This window comes from Phaenicophaeus curvirostris, chromosome 2, assembly GCF_032191515.1.
Source record: "Phaenicophaeus curvirostris isolate KB17595 chromosome 2, BPBGC_Pcur_1.0, whole genome shotgun sequence".
Taxonomy (NCBI): Eukaryota; Metazoa; Chordata; class Aves; order Cuculiformes; family Cuculidae; genus Phaenicophaeus; species Phaenicophaeus curvirostris.
The window spans coordinates 57,595,902-57,616,933 of NC_091393.1; the positions used below are offsets into that span (position 1 = coordinate 57,595,902).

The following is a 21,032-nucleotide window of genomic DNA, read 5'->3' on the forward strand; positions in this document are numbered from 1 at the left end:
TACTGTAGTTCATGTTCAGTCAGCTTCTGGCCCTCCTCTCCCAACTGCCAGCACAGGTATTAATTAGTGCCGTCTGTGCCAGTGGTCTGTGCTGTGAACACCTACCACCCAGTAAACATACTGAAATCCCCATTGTTTCAGGTGGGTGAGTGACCACCACTAAGAAATTACTTTAATCAGTATTTTTACGGGTTGCGTGTGGCAGGTGCAATGCTCCTGGCCTCTCACTACAGTTATCAGCTCACTGATGCAGCAGTCCCCTGAAAAATCTTTCACAATGGGTGACAACACTTCTAGTTACATGATTTCCCTTCACGTAGCTTTTGGGTTTCTATCTGAGAAACCTAAGCATAAGCACCTCCATACTATCAACTATATATTCAAAGGAATATTTTAGAGGCATTTTCACATTTCTTGAGAAAGTTCATTTAACTTTTTTAAAACCATCCTCAGTAAGTCAAGAATCCTGCAGATGTTTACGAGGGTCATGGGACACGCAACTCTGAAAGCAAGGGCAAATGCAGAAAAAATAGAAGTAAAGCACAAATGAACCATGGTGTTGACTGATAAATATGAATTCTGCCAACAGTGCTGAAAAGGCAGGCACAGAAATTAAATTAGTCTTTTGAGTTGATTTAACTCATGTACCTGCCAGTTGTATAGCTGGAAAGCTAGATTATTTGTGAATTTAGGAGTACTCCAAAGCAATATATTTTCAAGAAGAAATTTCGCTTGATCTCTGTGGTGTTTGTCACCCACAATAATTTTGTCAGCTTCATATAATGTAAATGATTCTCCCAGCACCTTCTGATAAATACAATTAATGTGTCCAATGCAGGGAATACTATAATTCCTACTTGTTTTCAGGTTAATTTCTGTCCTCCTTGGGATATCTCTGTCTCCTTTTCTCCCTATTACAAAGGCTCTGAAAGTGGTTAGTGAAGCTAGTTAAATGAAGAAAAAAATATGTTGGAATATTCATTTGTGAACACACACCTCAAACACAGTTCACAAGAATTCGTGAGGTTAACCTTTAAGAGCATTTTTGTAACTGTTGGTATCTACAGAAATATTTGCAAACTGAAATTTCAAACATTTGAATTGGAGTTACTTTTCTCTATTGTCCGGTCATAATTTTATAAGAAAGTATCAATCATTGAGTGGAATTAATAATATAATATTATTAGAAAAATCTCTAGAAACACCTTGTGAGAAATAAATAACAAATGCATGAAAATTATTCCTTTGAGCTATTTGATGGATATTGCCCTATTTATGTTTAAACATAAGTATTAATTTCTTCTACTTATAGAGCTACTTTAGTCACTTCTCTTGACAGAACTTATTTCCTATGAAATTTGCAATAAAGTGCAAGATTCACTCCCCTCCATCCTCTTTCCAACATACAGAACCACGTTTAGAAGTATCCTGTATGTTACTACAATAGTGTGAGCAGCAGTCAGGTTATCAAAAATCATTGCAATGATTATCATAGAATAGTTTGGGTTGGAAGGGACCTTAAAGATCATCTAGTTCCAACCCCCTCTGCCATAAGCAGGGACATCGCACCGGACCAGGCTGCCCAAGGCTCCATCCTACCTACAATCTACTTTGATCTGAAAATCTTTCCAATTGTGCCTTCTGAGTCATAGTTCATTTTAAGCCTTACTCAAGAAATTTGTATTTGGCAATACAAATCTTCCAAAATTGGTCAAGACTAGAAACATCCCAGTGCTCTCAGTAAAATGAATCTATAAACAATCAAAATTTGGTGCAATTAATTTAATCATTCCATTTCCAAAGTTGTTTCTACAAAGCCTGAATGTTAATCAGTTGGAATGGAAATTTTGTTTATAAAGGGGTATTTGTATACTACAGTATAAGAATGGGCTATAAATTGTAACTGGTACTTAAACGGATCTATTCTGCACATCCAGATCTTGTTTTCACAGAATCAGTCTCACATACATTTTATAAGCCTAACATGTGCAGTGATTTAAATGAAAAGCACAGGCAGTAAGTATTTCTATAAGCTTAGTCAGAAGAGATAAATTTTGAAAATGAGGTGATAAAAAGGTTTCTTACACCATCATCTCTCCTGCTTCATGTATAGGAGGAGCAGCTAAAAGTGAGGGACTTAGTGGAGACTCTGCGAATCACTAGCCAAGGTGAATATCTTGCAGGTTTTGGAAGCTGGAATAACCTATAGCAATCTCACAACTGCTGTGAATATTCTGGGCAAAACCCTATTAACCTCTGTGTCTTCATCATCAAAACACTGCAGAGGTGGTGACCACCACCTCCATTTAGCATTTCTTGCCTCAATCCAAGGGCAGCCCAGGCGTTCTTCTCCAAGCAAGGAAGAAAGTGCCCCCTGTAATTCAGTTTCAACAAATAAGCAGTGGCTGCCTGGTAATTTGAGAATAAGACCTGACTCTAAGGTTAGCTCACTGGAGACCAGAATATCTCACTTGGAAAGCAACACTTATCAAGTGCAGTTCCTTCTGCCCTTATCATATTTGGGATTGTGCTTTTGATGTCTTGATTTCCATAGGTAGCCTTGGCTTGGAGCTAGACATATCCTTACGTGCATTTGCAGATAAAAATTATTTCCAACCCTAAGAGCTGAGATGTGCACATGCCAAGAACTCCAACACTGGATTACCTGTGAGGAATCCTTAAAAAAAATAGTCTTGAAAATGCTTTGCAGCTACTATACAGTCACATATCTTCAGCCAGCAGATGCACAGATTTCTTACCTCATCTAATGACTGCTGCCCATTCTGGAAAAAATTCACTTTCATGATGTGCAAAAATGCTCAACTGAGATACATAATAAAATAATGAAACATAATTTGTCTTTCTTTTTTTGTTCTTGGATGTGGAGCCCCACAGGTCAATAAAAGGAGCAATGTGCTCTCTGGGCCTATGAAAACAGATTTTATTCAGTAACACAGAAGTATCTTCCCAAGTCACAGCGTTTATACATTTTAATAAAAAACTGTGCAAAACAAACCCCACCCTAGAACAAGGATTGCATACCTTCATGCAACTCCACGTAACAGTGTGTAGAGATTGTATATAGTTAAATGTCATCACCACTAATCAACGCTAGTTATCGTATTAATGCATGAAGAGTAAACTTTTGTGTCGAATGTAAAGCAGGATAATGAGGACTACTTAAAGACATCATGCTACAGATTATGTGACTGTTATCTTCATTCTCACAGCACGTGTAGGTTTCATGTTAAGAAACGTGGGCACTGAATTACATGGTATTTATTTCTGATTTTCATTAAAGTTATAACTGTGTTGACTGGTATTGTTTGGGTCATTCTAATAACTCCAGCTATGTATAAGCACAGAGGAAGGGTAAACAGAGGATCTGGACGGTTCAGATGGTCTGAGGAGGGCTTCATCACTTCTGTGACCCTGGTCCAGTGTAGACTGAGGAGTAGGGCTAGCTGGCACAGGTGTCAGTGAGCGTAGTGGTCTCATTGCATCCCCTTGTGGCTGGGTGCCTACAAGAGCTGGGTATTGTCCATCCCCGTGAGAACAAGAGGTCAGGCAAGAACAAAACAGCTTTTCTGCTCTCAACAGGTGACCAGATTGGATCTGGACTACTTTGAAGGTGAAACAATTAACTTATTCACAGTGTCAGCCTGTGCATTTCCTAGATTTCCTAGATTGCTCACAGTCCCTGCTGAAGTGATTCTCCAACCCCTGATAACCTAGAATTCCTCACAGCCCACCATAAAGACAGTGTAGCGGCCTATGAGTAAGTGTGTGGGAGGAATGTTTCTAACCAGACTTTATCCCCGTATTTCCAAACATAGCACGGATGGAGCAGCTCCTGTTCAGGCAGACTATTATTCAGAGTGGTTTTGTGTTGTCTGCAAAGAATGATCCCACCTTTAACACGCCAGCAGGCAGATCTCTCATAGTAAATGCAGGGGATTTGAAGCAACAGAAGTGTAACAGTTTACACCAATCTTCACGAGTAGTAATTTCATTTTAAACAGGAAACAAAAAAAAACCCTCTCTTTGGAAATCACTCAACAGCAATTGGGGTGGGGTTATTAACTTGTCTTTCTGGAAGAAAATACTAAAGTTCAAGCCTGCTACATTTTTCCAGTGGGTTTTGTAGCTTGAATCCAACAATAGAGGTATGGCAGTTACAAATTAATAATCATTTTAAAAAGCAAATGTGAATATCAAGTTGCACAACCTGCAAAGTCCTTAGCAGTATATTTATAAAACCAGATATTTAATTAAAATTCCTCATGATGAATTAAATTGTTACTTATACTGATCTTTTAAGAAGGAATTAACAAATAACCTTCATAACCTGTTGTCTTTTCCAAAAAAGATAGGTCCACTAATGTTAAGGAGAGTTACATCTGAGCGAGAAAGTAAGAGAGCAAGTCCCTTTAGGTGGCTTCTCAGGCACTTTTGAGTTAGCATAGCTCCCCAGAAGGGAGCATTGAAGGGAATCATGGTGATTTACATCAACAAAGAATTTACTCCTTTCATGTTTATTTTTCACCCTGGCCTGCCACAAGATCTAATCGTATCTGTCAGCAATACAGAATCTTAATAGCTCATGTCCAACTCCTGCTAGCAGTTTGTTTTCTCATCCGAACAGGACATAGATGAACTGCATATGGCAGGTCATTGCCTCCTGCTCTTACTTCCCCACTCCCCCTAGACTGCAACACTGTCACGTTTTAGGTGCCCGGTTTAATCCAGTTCACCTTTGAATCTTGTACACGCAACTCTTCATGGAGATTCTTTCATTTCTTCATCATAATATATGTCTTAAGTATTTTTACCTAGTCATCTCTGTGATAATAAAATGTGTGGAGTCAGCTCAGTAACCAGAGGGAATAATAAATCAAATCCATACAAGACATACAGTCAGATACACAGAATGTCTGCAAAACTACAGCAGTAATGTGGTCAGGTTTGCAATCCCATACACAAAAGTCCCAGTTTGAGGACCACGTCTGGGCCGTAAGAATGTCACAATAATATATCTCAAGAGTTTGCTTTCTATCAAATGCAATTACTTCTGAAACTTGTGTTGGTCCACGTAGCCTGGCTATAAACCCGCGACTAATTTTTAAAGTATCCTTACTTTTGACGGTTTTGTCTTGATATTTAAAATTAACAAAACCTGTTGACTATGAACAGATTGTACGGAGCAACATTTTTTTCACGCAATTGCATGAAAAAAAAACCCCATGCTCGGCTGGACTTGCTGACAAACTGCCTCCTGCCCTTTCTTCCCCAGGGGACGTGGCTTTGCAGGGGCTACCTGGACTGTAAGAGGGATTTTCAGGTTTCTTTCCCCTGCGTTCGCCATCCCAGAAACAGAGTTCCCACGCCGCAGAGCCAGCAGCTCATCCACGAGTCCCCGCCGAGCCGCCACTCCGCTTCGTTCAGGCAGAGATGCCGAACTTCGCCTGGTGGCAGCGACCGAGGGCGAGCGATGCCTGCTCCCCAGCCCCACGGAGCCACCTCCGCACCCACCACAGACGGGGCCTCTGTTACCTCCGGATCTAGTCGCTATCGTCTGTTAACCCTTTGTTTAGAAACACACAAACCACTCGGCGCGGGGACGGGACCGCCGGGGACACGCTCCTGCTCCTCCTCGCCGGGAGACGGCGTCTCCATCCCCCCTCCCCGGCCCCCCAGCACCTCTCCGGGAGAAGGTGGCAGCCCCGGGGGATGCGGTGGGGCTGCCCCATACCTACCTTCCGTGTGGACGGCGGAGACGTAGGTCCAGTTGTAGCGCTTGACGATGTCGAGCATGGCCCTGGCTTGCAGCGTGTCGGAGGGGACCACCCGGAGGAAGTATTTGTAGAGGGTTTTGTCGCTCAGGTCGATGCTGGTGGCGGAGTAAGCGATCTGGGGGATGTCGAAGAGCTGAAGCAGGTTTTGGACTTGGATAGCGACCGAGCTGGAGCCGGGGCCGATGACCCCCGCGATGGGCTTTTTCACTCTGGTCTGGGGCTGCGGCTGCGAGTCGGAAAGGCAGCGGGTGCCTCCCTCTCTGTCGTCCCTGATGGAGATGAGGGAGTCCCGAATGAACTCGATGCTCTGCTCCAGGGCCACCGAGGAGTGCCAGCAGGAGTCTCGGATCTCGCTGCCCAGGGTGATGTTAGGTAGCAGGACCGGGTCGGCATTAATTTTATCCAAAGTGTGAAACATGGCTTCGACCCTCTGGATGCCGTATTGCTCCCGGATTTCCCCGCACTTCCTCTCGGGCACTTTCTCAGCCGGTGGCTGGTGATGGACAGAGAAGAGAGCCCCGATGATGACATCCCCGTCCATCCGAGCCACAGAACGCTGTGAGGAGGCTGCAGAGAGAAGCACCTTCCGCCCAGCGCTCCTGGGCAGCACGTCCATCTCCAGGAGCAGAGCAGGGAAAAAGACCAGTAACACACCGATCATTTTGTTGCAGGATGTCATCCAGATCCAGGTGACGAATTTCATGGGCTCCTCTTGCCTGCACATGGTTTAAGGACATGTAGGAAATAGCATCTGCTTCCCCCTGCTAGTGCCCAAGTTACTTCAAGTACCATCACAGCGAAGACTTATAGCACCACTCTCGAAGATGTCAAGGCAGCCGTCATCCTAGGGATTTTTAACCTGGTGGTATAGAAACAGGGGATAAAACACACTAGTCAGGAAATCGATGTCAAACCAGAGCTCAATAAAGCGACTCCACACGTTTTGAGGAGATGACTGCTTTTGCAAATGCCCGGGTCAGTTTGCTTTGGAAAAGGCAGTCGAAAAGGAAGTTTCAAGAGGGATTAAAATATGTATTTACCTTCACATAAGATCATGCATTGTCGTATATCTTAAGTTTATACGATCTCTTTCCTGTCCACTTTTCAAGTCGAAGCAGCTGTTTTCCACACCTTCAGCCGGCACAGACCCTCCCCTCCGCCCCCGGGAAGTTTTAAAAGTTTCACAAGGTAGTTAGCTCAGCGTCCCAGCCCGCCCCGGCGGCCTCAGCCCTGGAAGAATGGCAATAAGTGCTTCTGACTTCCGAAGGCATCTTTCTCAGCTCAGCAATTTCCTTTCTCAAGAGAAAGGGGGTGCAAAGAGAGAGCTAACAATCCGGCCTGCCAGCGACGGGGGAAATGTCATTTAAAGGTCAGCGAAGGGAAGAAGAAAGGAACCACTTTACAGCTTAGATTAACTTTTCCGTGTGTGGGGGGCAAAACCGTAATCCAGACGGGGACACAGATGTACAAGCGGGGGAAAATACATGTCAGTTACTAAGGCAACAGCGGGCAAAGTCCTGATGTGCCTCACCGGCACATGCATGCAGGCTCCGGGCGGGGAGAGCCCGGCAGCTGGGCTGGGAGGCTGGGAACGCCGTGGGAAAGCGGGGGGTGGGCGGCGCGGGGGGCGCGCCCGGGTCGGGTCACTGTTGCGCCGTCAGCACCTGGGACAGCGCCCGGCAGCCTGGGGGCCGCGGCCGCGCTGAGCCGCTCCGGGGGGCGCGGCCGGGGCGGGCCGGGTCGGGTCGCTGTTGCGCCGTCAGCACCCTGGACAGCGGCCGCCGCGCTGAGTCGCCCCGCGGTCCCCGCTGCCGTCCCGCTGTCCCCGCGCCTCCGTTGTCGCCCCGCTGTCCCGGTACCTCCGTGTCCCGCCAACCCCGGCCCCGGCCCCGCCGGCACGGCCGCCCGCGAGCACCGCCGGGCGCTTTCCCCAAACTTCTGCCCCTCGCCCGGCGCTGCCGCCGCGGTCTCCCCGCATCCCGCAGGCACCCGGGCGCGCACCCCGAGGCACGGACACCGGCCTCCGCACCCGTCGCCCCGGACCGGCCGCCGCTCCCCTGCCCTCCCCGCCGGCCGGAGACGGGGCTGGAGACCGTCACGGGGAAGGCGATGCTCCGAGGAGAGCCGCCGTCCCGGCCGCTGCGTCCACACAGGCACAGCCGCCCGAAGGAGGCTCCCCCGGGCAGACCCGGAGCTCCTTTTGCCTCCGCCGCCTGCCCCGCGGGCGCCCCCCGGGCTGAGACCTGCGGTCTGTCCGCAGGGCAACCCGAGACATACCTGTCCGGGGAAGGAGGCGGCTCCCTGCCTGCTCGGAGCGGGCACCGGCGGCTCCCCGGCCGCCCCGAGCTGCCGTGCTGGCGGCGGGGCGACGGCTGTGGGCTGGGCGCTGGTGCCCTCTGTCTTCAGCACCGCTCCACCGCAAGGAAAAAAACAGGTCATCCCGGGCTCATCCATTCTCTCACACAGAAGGATCAGTCATTTTCTCCCCCTCCTTAATTTCTATTGTCTTGTAAGCGAGCGAGGGAGCGTCGCCCGGAGCGCGCTGCGGCTGCAGGGGAGGTGTCAGCTCTCACCTCCCGCGACTCTTAATTCATTATCCTCGTGCCACAATTAGCAATAGAGAGAGCAAAAGCGAGGGGCTGCTGCTCGAAAGAGACCCAGACCACGCTCGGGAGACCCGACAGAGTGAAATGTGCTGGTCTGCCTCACGGGCATGGTTTTGCTATTAAAATAAAGATTTTATAATAAAAGGGGGGAGGGGGAGAAAAAAGAGATACTGCAACAAGATAAATCACCTATAGGTGCAAAGGTATTGAGATTAGAGTTTTCAGGTCAAGATGAATGTAAATGAAGCACGTGAGAGGCATGTCAGATTAAAATAATACCAGATTGAATAATCATAATTCCGACGACCTGCTTGCATCCCTAACATAGGTCTCGAGTGTTTTACTTGACTGCACGAAAGTTAAAGTTAGATTACCTCCCCGCTGGGAACTCTATAGATATTTGCCCTACTTTTGAAAGAAAGAGGCAAGGACAAACATTTAACTATTGCTCATTCAAAGAAGGGCTTGCAGTGAATGCTGCCTCAGGGGTGTCTTCTCCCTGTGTCAATATTTGTGCTTTTACTAACACGCAGCTAGTTATTTGTCTGCATTGCATGTTTATCTGTGAGACGTGTTCGCTATGGAAGACTATGGTTTGCCAGTGCCCACTTTTCCTGTAGGTCATGTTTCCCAAAGTGGGAGCTAGAAGTAGAGGGGCTGCCTGTCCTCTGTCTCTGGGCACAAAGCTCTCACGGGGCATCACAGAGCCAGCCTGGGTCAGATCTACCAGGACCAGGCCTGGAGAGACATCCAGAAATGTACATAAAGGAGGAACAAATACCCCTTTATCCACACTTTAAAAATTACCTTTTGCCCTTGACATAAAGAATATGCAACATGCCAGTAAATTATTCCAATTGTGAAGTGAAAGGTTTTCTCCACTGGCTCTGGCAAGGGAAGCATTTGCAAATGTTTCCATTGGCCCATCCCAACATCAACACCTTGCAGCGTTCATGCCCTCGCACCAGGCACTCGCAAAGACAAAGTCTTTCAGTCGAGGATCATGCATGGCTGTCACACACAGCTGTTCTCCCTCCTGTGATGGTCTGAGTCTTGCTGAGACTAGAGAGCAGGTTACCAGGTCCTGATGCTGAGCCATGGCCTCAACTGCAGCCCCTCCAATCCTTGCAGCAGCAGATGGGGACAGGTAACAGCTGGCAGAAGCCTGGAATTCATGAGAAGACACATGGGATGTTAGAAGGCTTTCAGAAGGGATGGGCAGAGACCACTGGGACTGCAGGGGCTTCAATCTTCCCCAGTGGTCGTGTTTCCACCATGGGAAGTAGCACCATGTGACCCTGTTGTCCTTGTACCCGCAAAGAGGCCAAAGTCATCCCATTGCCTTTTGGCTCATCTTCTACACAACCTGATCCTGCCTCGGCCTGCAGATCTTACACTTCTCCCCTCAGAAACATCCCATGACCCAGTCCTACAACCTTCCCAAATTTCCTATCACATGGTACCTTTATCATCTGGTAACCAACACTGGAGCACTGCACAAGACTGCAGTTTTTCCAGAGATATGAGCTACCATCAGATAAGCAGAGGATCAGGGCAAAAGCAGAGCAAGGGTTGGAGCTGGCTTATAAGCAATGTTTACTTTCCATGGGAAATTGCCTGATGTTGAATATTTGTCCTTCCTGAAATGGATGAAAAGTGAACAATTTTCACTTTCCCATGCAACACAATTTAAAAAGCAATTGGAGATTGATTGAAATATTCTATTTTGATGGCATCAAATGTGTTTTGTTCTGTTTTCCATTTAAACATTTTATACAGTGTAGCACAGTGTATCATTATTTTTACTTCAGATGAAATCAATCATCAGCTTAAAATGGAAGTTCTGTTCCAGTATTTCTTCAAAAGATTTTCTTTTTTTATTTTTCCTACAACAGGCATAGTCCTGTTAAATGTTTCTATTTCATAAAAATTATCTCTTTCAACAGGAAATCTATTGGAAAAGTTCTGTTCAGCTGCAATGAGACAGGCCAGTGTATTGTAGAAAGCCATTTAATAGAGGGGTGGCCTCAAGTAGCAAATACTAAAGCAGGGCTTGCTGAGACCCTGCTTTTGGTTTCCCAAACATGGCTCCCCCCTCCTCTACTTCCTACCAAGTCTGTCTGGCTAAATTTTTGGGAAGATTTAAAACTATTCCGCAACAACCGATGCTGCTAAAATTACACAAATTTATTCTGCCTTGGAAACAAGTAGAAAGCTCATTTGTTCCTGTCTGAAGTCAGCTAAAACAGATACCAGCTATTTCATAAATTGTCAATAGCTCTTTCTGTTCTGCTCACTCAGAGGTTTTCCTCTCATGATTTACAAAAGCCACCTACTAGATATAAACAGTGTGCATGTAAAACATGCATAGGTATCCCTCTGTAGTAGATGCTGAAATGTTTGCTCATGAACAAGGCTTTAGAGTCATATCATCTAGCATGCTCATTTAGTTGAAACAGGTATTTAAGCCTTCCTAATATGCTCAGTATATTTTCTCATTTTCTTTTAGCAAAGCAAACATTTCTCATGGGTTTTCATTTAAAATGCGTGCCAGCTACAACATTGTTTTTACTGTATTTCTTATATTTAAGCTCTTAAGTCACTCTATCTGATAAGAAAGCAACAGCATTGTTAACATTGTTAACAGTTTTGATTACTTACACTTACTTGCTGCATCTGCGAGGAAATGAACATTAATGGATCGATGTCTATATATAGGGCGCTTCATGAAGGTCTGATTGCTCAGCTGTTCCTTGTACTAGTAGATCCATTAAAATTAAATAGGATTAACCCATGAAATTTAGGTCTCATTCCTGTGATACCTAAAAATTAGCAATAGCTTCTACAGAAACCTGAGATGATGTGGGGCTATTCTGCTCCTTTTTTGAGAGGCATACACATCCCTTGACCCAAAGGATCCCCTGAAATTTGAAAGCTTGCATTGCTAATCATCACATACCCTCTCATTCCCTCTCTCAAGTCACGGTATCTTGAGCATATTTTACAGGCTTAAGACATTTCACATCCTTTTAAAATAACCAAAATGCCTCCTCAGAGATTTAGTCAGGGGAGGATTGTCTGTCTGGTTATGATTTCAAATGTCTTTCAAATAAGTGTGAGATCAATGCAAAATTCAGCACCCAGGGATGTCTTGTAAATTTTTTACATTCTCTAAGGATTATAGACTCCATGAAGTGATGAACAGACTAGATTTATTCAGATGTTCAGCAGTTTCCAAGTCTGGCTAGCAGAGCTGTTAATAAACTAAGATTAATTATTTCTATATTTTAAAATAAATAACTGATTGCTTTTATAACACTATATCAAAAAAACTTTCAGCAGAAGTGCTTTGTGCCAGCTGTTAAGGAGGGAGACTGTAAAAGCATGCTCCAAAAGAGAAACGGCATAGTCTTTTTGCGGCGTAGACATGCTACAAACCCATGCTGTCCAAGCAATGACAAGCAATAGCCAAAAAATACCTGATGTCCCTTCACTACGGAAAGGTCACATGTCTCAAAGCATGGAGATACCCCAGGAACCTCCTCTTGTGACACCTGAGGATGAATTTTGGCTCTATGATGGCTACAAAAACACTCCAAAAAAGTGTATGAGAAGTCATATGAATGTCTCCCTTGCTAAACAATGGAAATATTTGGTCCTGGATAACATTGCAAGCCATTCCTGTATTTATTTATTAACTGCAAAAAATGTTCTTAGGGTGCCCTCTAGGCCAAAATACTACGCAATATTTACAACATGCTCTTACATACACTTGTTCTGTCCAGCTCAATTCATTTTGATCTGACTCTCTTGCCCTAAAATCCTCTGAATTCCCCGAAATCATTGCCTAAGATACAACCTGAGTAAACAGATAAATCTGTGCTGGAACTTGCGTACTAACAAGCTTATGCTACATCAGACCAAAGAGAAAAGTGCATTTCAAAGTCAGAGGTCCACAATTTCTGACCTTCAGATTCTCTGTTTAAAATCCACAGATTTCTAATGTAATTTGGAAATGTCAGTCTGAATCACTCTGTCTGAACTTGCCAGACAGGGACTTATGTAAGCGTGAAGAGAGAGATGGTATCTTGGCTATATGGGATTTCATACAGATTAACTAGATAGGTATACTTCATTATAATAGATTGTAAATAACAAACAGGACAAGGAATTTAACTAGAAGTCACAGTACCCTAAGGAGAAAGATTTGGCATTCTGTTTGTGGGAAATACAGTAGCTAAAGCATCTGTTAGCTAGAATTTTCTAGTGATTTACAAGAACAGCTCCGTGTAAAATCATGATCTGCAGGAATCCAGTCTAGTATCACAGGAAACGCGTAACAGCTACATATAGAAAGGAAGTCCTTACCACGTAGATAAGGAAAAGGTATTGCAGCTCCTTTCTGCCACCTCAGCTTTCAGGCTGGAGCTGTGGGTCAGTAATCCCTTAGGCTGCAGATTTCAGTTAGAAGAGGAATAAGTAACTTGGGAAGATGGAAAGTTTCCGCGTTATATATGAAACTATACTATGAAACAACACATCTCTGCACCGCTGAGAGGAAACCTGCCAGGACCTTGTCACTTCTGAAATTACACCAACGATTACAGTTAACACTGAAGAAAACAGCTTTGCATTTAGTGGTCATTGTTTGTATCCTTCGTTTTACCACATATTCCCCTTCTAGTTATTTTGTAAAATAAAAAGAAGGAAAAAAAATCACATTAAAAATCGCAAATATCAGAGATGGAAAAGGCTAGCAGTCTTTCCAAAACTGAAATGTTTTACACATGACTAAAGAATCGATGGAGGTTTGGCAAATATCAGTTTAGCAATCAAATCATGTGTAATAAGTATCTAACACATTTTAAAGAACCATTCCGATGTTAAAAGAAGCCAAAATTAATGGATAAAAAATGCTAAATACTTCAGAATGTCAGTTTTCCCATTTACATTCCCGTTATTCTTTATGACACACTGTATATAAGATACTTTACCAGTTTCTATAAATATTTATTTTTGAAGTTGGCAATAACAAATAAAGAAAGGGAGAATAGAATACTTTATAGATTAATAGGCTTTTGTGGTGACATTTAACTGAAATTATCTCATCTTCTATCCTGCACCTTTTTATGCATTTACAATTGTTTGGAATGGATGGAAAAGATGCCTTAAAATCACTGCTCTCAGACTAGTTGGATTTTATTCACTTTGTTTTTACTATACGTGAGTGTATAAGAACTCAAAGTTGTCAACTAAGGGAACTTCAGGCCTGTATTTCTAGTTTCACAATCATTATTTCAATTATTTTTCTAAACCTAGGTAATATGACAACAGCACACCATTGAGTAGTTATTCGATAAAATAATTCAAGTTGCATGGTTTAAAGGAGATTAGAAGAAGATACATCTCAAAAGGGGTCTGTAGTTTGAGATACATTGAGCTGCAGACATGTGCATGAGTGAATTCAAAGGGATTGAGGTGCTATGGCTTTGCCCTATTTCGGATTGAGTTGGTCTTGCTTGGATTAAATAGTGCGTAAGAATTACGGAGTGATCAAAGTGAGCAAATGGCTGTTTAGACTAAAGGAAGCCTGGTCTAGTTTTGTATGATGCTGAGTGAGAGGAAAGAGGTATTGGCAAAGTTCTGCCTCCTACAAACAGCTGCAGAAAAATAATACACGCTGAAAAAGGAAAAAAGAACAGATATATATTTTTATAATACCACTCACATATTTATATCTGTGCAGTTAACATACTTTTCATGCTTTGGTCCAAACCCAACTGTTCAGTCAAGGAAACATGACAAAAAATACTAGGTAATACTGCATTTATTTTTAATGCCTCTTACTCAGAGCAGGACATATAGAACACAAATCTGATACTCAGAAATGGCATGAGGATATGGCGTACAAGCTTTGATCCTCCAACTGTTTGAAAATGGCTTGATACATTTGTCCAAAAACTTGATATACAAAAGCACCACAACTACAAAATGAAAGGCTAGTTCAGAGCACTTAAAAAAATAGCTCAAGTTTTTACGTGTTCTTATATCTCCTGTACTATAATGAAAACAAGAACAATATCAGAGGGCATATGTTTCTGTTAAGAACTTCTCTTAGTTATAGACCTCATAAGGAATTGCTTTGATAACAGAATTTGCACACAGACTTTATCATTTTGACTTTCTGGCCAGGCAAAGCATTTCTGGAAGCATTTCATTACTTCAGGATTTATTAGAATCATTGTTATAACTCCCTTTCCTTTCACTTCCCTGACAGTATGCTGCTGTGGTTTTGGTGACATATTAATTGCTTTTTCTCTGTGATTTCCTTCTGGTGAAGTGGCTGCACTGTCTCACTGGCCCACTGCCATTGCAGGGATGCCAAGACCTTGATCCTCGCTTGCGGTGCCTGGCTCTTCAGCCACTAGCTATAACTGGCTGCTTCTTAGGGTGTTTAAATTTCAGCTCCTCCAGAATCAGACTTTGTTACTCTTGTCCAGCTATGCAACTCTACTTGATTTAACACTGGATTTATCAAAAAAAAAATGCCTTTATTAAGACAGGAAAATAAACATCAAGCATAACACAACCATAGGTGATGAAATCCCTGAGGTTCAGCTGAAGCAGCAGCTTGAATTCATTGACTGTGAATGCTGGTCCTCAATAAGTGTATTCAAATGCTTTCTGTCTTGCATGCCCGTCAGCTATTTGCCTTTTGCCCTGTGTTCTGTAGCTAGGCAATACTGCATTTATTTCTCCAGTCCACTTATAATTAATGGTTCACATTCGATTCACGCATTAAATCACAGAGCATCATACTTGGATGTTTGCTCTCCTGCATATCTTCCTTATATGCTGCTACAAATTTTCTGGCTCTTGCTGACCATAACATAGTTACAAGACACTAACAGATCCAGATTTTCTATAAGCATTGGAGCAACAATGTTCTGAAATACCAGACCCTCTCATACGCTTTGAATTGGACATTAAAAAAAAGGATGCACCTGAAACCATTAGCTTCTTTAAAAAATCTTATATACTGTCTGTAGCTATGGGGTTGAACTGAAAATGATCAAAAAGGAATGTCAGGAGCAGTGCACAAAAGCCAAGAGAAGAACCTCTCATAGTCTTAATTAAAGGGCACTTTCATCTTGGTTCTCTAAGAAAATAAATCCAGTGTGTTTACTGTGCCTACTGCCACCACAGCCCTCCCTTGACAAAATACCAAAAGCTATCCAGTCTTTAACTTGGGGAAAATATCACTGAAAATGTCTCACAGATAAATACATTTACTCAAACTTTTGAAGGTCAGCAGGTGACTAAAAGAAGTAGACATACATAAATACCCACACTGGGAGAGAAGCAGGTGAAATAACCAGCAGTGGTAACCAGATGCCCAGTCAGCACAGCTCTGGAACAGCCACACAATGTGGTATCTCTGCCCTGAGAGGTGAAACTGAGTACTCAAGAGAGGTGATTTTCAGAGGTGGAGGATGGAGTGATCATTAGACTGACTGATTATGTGTGACAGATTACTAGGATTGGGTAGAAAAGTGGGGTCCTCGTGGCACCATTAATCTCCTCATGTGCATAAATTGTGTGTATAGATTATTAATTTTAATGCACAAAGTGATTCTTGAAACTTGACTAGCAATGAATAGATGAAACAACATGAAGAATACATGGCTGAGGTGCTGTGCTGTCATACTGTAAATAAAGCGCACAGGCAATCAACACTTGCTCCACTAAATTAAGAGAACTCGGGTAAGGGAAAAATTCTAAATAGCAGTTAGCCGTCTTGGTTAGAAAATGAATATCTGCATATTCATAATGATGAGTTTAAAACAAAATGTCCTTGTGGTTTTCAAATTACCTGTACAAGCCTGTTGTGTAAGTATACATCAGTTTCATGGTGTAGCCTTTTATTTTTATTCTAAAGGACATTTTATTGATAACTGTAGCATGTGCTTGGTTTTGTAGCATATGCTTGTTTTTAGTTTTGTTTTCCTTCTTCTTGGCAATAGCTTCTAAAAAGACTCCCATCATCATTTCACTTTTTCTTTTGCGGCAAACCATAACTCCCCAATAAATTACCCCAAACCAGCTCAATTGATTTGACAGCTGCTAACAGTCACCACAGCAATAGGCCAGCTATTGATTTTCATGTCTTCATTTAAATCCAACAGACAATTGCTAGTGCTGCACATAAACATCTTAATTCCTGTTGTGTTTCTGATTTCTAAATGGTACCTGCACTTAGTTTGTCTTCTTTGCCTTGTGTTCCAGTCTCAGGAAACTGGCTTTTTCAAATCTATTACTAGAACTCAGTCTAACTGAACATCTTAGGTCCTAGCCAGCTTTTATTTTCCTCTGAATTCCAGCCACTGTTAACAGAGGAAGCAAATCTGAACATCATTCTTCCCTCTCACTCTCCTTTACCAGACAATATAGTATGTGCCACTCAAATAGTTTATACAACATTTTCAACCTATTTCCTAAATCATCCTAAAATGTGAATGTTCAGCCTAAATTTGTGTGAAAAGTCTTCTAAGTTTGCTTTCATTTTGTGGCTAAACGTAAATAGACTGATGACACACGCATAGAACCTAATCCCAAAGAGCATTTTGTCATATGCTTAACTCCACCCTCTTTTAGCACGGCTTTTAAGTTTGTGCCCTCAGTTTTCTTTTTAGAAATTGAGGAGGAGGGTAAGGAGAGGAATTCAGGGATATGTGGTGAGGAGACCTTCAGCTTCTGTTGTCTAGCTCATTTTTAATTCTGTTTATTCATTTCTAATGCAGTAAAAGCCTGTTGAATAAATAAAAAGAAATTTTAAAAAAGGGTTGCCCAGTAAACATCCAGACAGACTCATGTTCTGTGAAGAGAGCATCACACATGTTTCCTGTGCATCACAGCTATGCTTTCCATCTGTGTATATACTTTCTATTTCAAGACCCCCACAGCCGAGGAGAGAAACATCCTGGGCTATTTGTTGCTGCAATGAAGACTTGATGCTGCAAGACCAGAGTTCACATTGGCTACTTGAGGTTGCATAGTAAATATGAGAGTGGAAGGGCTCTAAAGTGTGCTAGAAGTGATTCCGTTAGCATTTCATAGTTGTAAACTGTACTTTTTAGGATGCTGAGATTAAACTGCCTTATCTCTTTGCCCGTTTTAACTGTCTTGGTTGGAGATACGAAATGTGGGTGAGAGGAAGCTGTTATTCACTTTCACGCTATTTTTAATTTTATAGTGTAGATAATGTATTCAGAAACCTTTTCTTTGAAGGCATTCCACATTCAGTGCTCTTAGATAGTATCACATCTTTATATAGCTTATGGGATAATTTTGATTAGATGCAGTTCTTACCCTGTGGACAGAAGCATATAATACCTACAGTAATTATGGTAATTGTATATCAGAAGTTGGCTATTGAGGAGAAAGCTATCTGTTCAGCATAAAACACTTTAGGGCTATGAGATAGGGAAGAGTCTGCATTTGAAGAATAAACAATAAAGACCACTTTAAAGCAGACTGTCCTCTATGTTACTTTACATTACGCATATCTTAAAGATTACTCAAATTGAAGTTATCTTGCTCCAAATGACACTAACTTCACCAGAATGTCTCAGAAATGCAGGGCACGAATGGGGAAGAATCAGCTTGGCTGTCAGGGAACCACCTTGCTTCTGCAGAAGCAGATGTGGAAAGCACGCATATATTGCCTGGGAAAGCTGGCACCGAAGAGTAAACCACACCAAAATCTCATCAGGCAAACCAAATCCAAGACTGACGAATTGTGGCCAGGCTCAGTCAGGCGGAACTGGAGAATGCAACTGCCTGGGTAACACCCTCCTAGGAAAGCTCTCATGTTGCAAGAAGCTGGGACAAAAAATTTGTGAGGGTTTGCTTGGTGAGGATGCTACCTTTTGTTTTCCCAATCTCAAACAATAGTGTTTATTTGGCTGAAGAACAAGGAGCAAAATTTTGAAAGATGTGAGTTAAAACTGGATACCATGGGAATTTCCCATTGGGTTAATTTTTTTCTGGAAGATTTCCTGACAAATGCTGTTTCCAAGTACAGGAGAAAGAAAAAAACATCCTTAGCCTGTGGTAAAACCATGCTCGTTGCTCTCCTTCTGGAGCAAACATTGTGGGACAGTGGCAGCAGGGCCTGGTAACCAGGGCACGTCCAACCACCCCAGCCAGAAGCAGAGCAGCCAAGAGAAGAGCCCTGGAGGCTGGCCAAGCAGGGCTAGTGGTGCCCACGGTGCCCTGACAGAAAGACATTGACTTATGGTTTAGGCAGCAGACACAACTGTTGCAGTTTGTGATAAGCCATAAACAAGATGCTTACCAAGCCAGAAGATAAGCATTCCTTGTTCTGCTGATATCTCTACACACAACATCGTAGTATTGTTATCTATATCCTACAACATCTTAATCACTTAACATTTTCCATCTGTGCTGCAGACCCAGGACTTCATTTATTAGGAACATCTGCAGGTCTGTAAGCATCCTAGGAGAATATATCTTGCAACATTTCTGTATTCTGTTCCTATTGCCTAGAGAAACAAAGTGGAGTTAATAAAAAGCAATACTTTGTTGAGAAAAAAAGGAAAAGATTTATTTTACTCTGACCCCATTATTTTCTCTCACAATCATCCTTCAAATAAAAGCCTGTTCTCCCATCTCTTTGGACCTTTTAACTACCTCCTCAACTAAAAAAGGTTTATTTTTGCTCAAGCACTATTGTGAGATGTAATATTTCATTGTTTTATTGTGGCACAAGGTGGCTTTTTTCTCTGAGACTGTGTTCAGTGAGGCACAGTTATTTCTGCTGACTCATTTCCCCAGCCAGAGAAGACGGATTCTACCAACATCAGCTAAGAGGTATGACCAGTTCTGTGGTACACAGATGGAATACCATGTAGGAAAATGCCTTAGAACAGAACAAGTCAAAAAAGAAAACTCCTCAGAGCACCAAAAGCAGGAAGGAGATCAGGTTGAAGCATGGCTTATTACTGAAATTTTTGTACAAACTTTGTAACTGCAGCACTACATAAACAGATTATACATCTACCCTGGTGAGAGTACAGTAGACACAGACTCATTTTTTGTTATCATTTTACAGCTAGAACACAACGCACACAGATAGGTTTGGTTGGATTGGAAAAGGCAAAGTAGACACTAATGAAAAGAGAATATCTGCAGACACTGGAGATTAAATTAAAATATAAAACACAATTACAATTTTCTGTAATTGCAAAAGAACACTATGTATAGAAGTACCAAAATGAAGTCCTTAAATTGCTTGCATCACATATATTGGTAGTAAACCGTGAACTAGAACTGCTCATTTACTCGGGCCATTCCATCCGTCCCCACCAGGTTGCGCTCCCTGTGCTACCGTGGAGAAAATCAAAACCAAAGATATTTTTGGAGCCCCAAAACAACTTCTCATTGATCATTGATCATTGCATTTCTAAGTTTTAGGCCAAAGACATGCAAAAACATAGTTTGATTAATAAAAGTGTAGGTCTATGATATCATTTGAAGTACAATGACATTATATCCAGAGAAAATATTCTTTCTCATTAGTTAGGGTTGCTGCCTTAGTCAGTTAATGCCCCTAGCGAAAGTAAAAGGTCAGCTCAGGGATGCTTCAGGCTCCTCTTCACTAGAGACTTGCTGGAGGGATCAACAGTACTGCAGACAGATGGGAGTCTAGAGGCTTCTGGTGCCTTAACATTTCTTCCCTGAGCAGCAGCATCAGCCTTATACTGCCTCATTTGGGCCTCTCCTGTTCCAGATTTACTGCGCTTTTCAAAGAAAAGTTATAGGGAATCAGACCTCATTACATTAGCAGCACAAAGCAGTAGGCTCTGCTGCCCAGCTGAGAACTGCCTCACTGCAATTCCCACACACACCGTACCTAACTTCATACACTGCAGACAGAAATATCCCTATGTCTTCTACCAGAAACGCAGTCTGACACGAACAACATCCAGATAAAGTCTGACTACCCTGAAGCACCAGCTAGTTTGCTGACAGCTTTGCAGTGTCTCCTCAGCTGTTTCATGCCCTGTGCAGTCCATGATTCAGCACTGCCTGCTCTCTCAGCTCAGAATCAGAACAAATGCTGGGCAGTGCAGAGCACACCGCCTGCCCTCCTGTAAAACCAGGTGCTTTTTCTGAGTCAGTGTCGTAATCTGGGTGGGCTCGAAGGTGAATTTCAGACAGATAAATATAACTCTCCTCTAAAGGGAATTATTATTAATCGTCTACCACGAAGCCACATCAGTATTTATGAACTTTTATGGGAGGGGGCAGATTTTCATCTGTGTTAAATAAATACATTGATTTATAGCTTGAGTAGTGCAGATCTTTCTGTACTTCTAGTTTAATAAATCAGGGAAATAATATCCCTGATGAAGTTCATACCCTTTCACCAAAAAAATAGAAAAACTGCTTCTCACTTCTTTATGAGTAAAGTGGCCAAAAGAAAATTGTCCCAGAAGACTGCCCATTTTTGTTTCAATTACGCTTGGAATTGCCTTTTTTATCCATAGTGCAGACCACAGATAAGAATTTTGCATTAAGAAGTTTTGATTGGTTTAATTTTTATATT

General features: G+C 42.6%; 1 protein-coding gene across 4 annotated transcripts in view; it reads right to left on the reverse strand.

Moving 5' to 3' along the window:
- GRM1 (glutamate metabotropic receptor 1) overlaps positions 1 to 8,453 on the reverse strand; it is a 181,874-nt gene extending 173,421 nt beyond the window's left edge. For all 4 annotated transcript variants that reach the window (XM_069852173.1, XM_069852174.1, XM_069852176.1 and 1 more), the window contains exons 1-2: positions 8,073 to 8,453; positions 5,757 to 6,654 (exon numbers count right to left, since the gene is read on the reverse strand). In XM_069852173.1, the coding sequence (XP_069708274.1) occupies positions 5,757 to 6,519 (763 nt within the window). In that variant the 5' untranslated portion in view covers positions 6,520 to 6,654; positions 8,073 to 8,453. The remainder of the gene's footprint in view (positions 1 to 5,756; positions 6,655 to 8,072) is intronic.
- Positions 8,454 to 21,032: the final 12,579 nt, after the last annotated feature.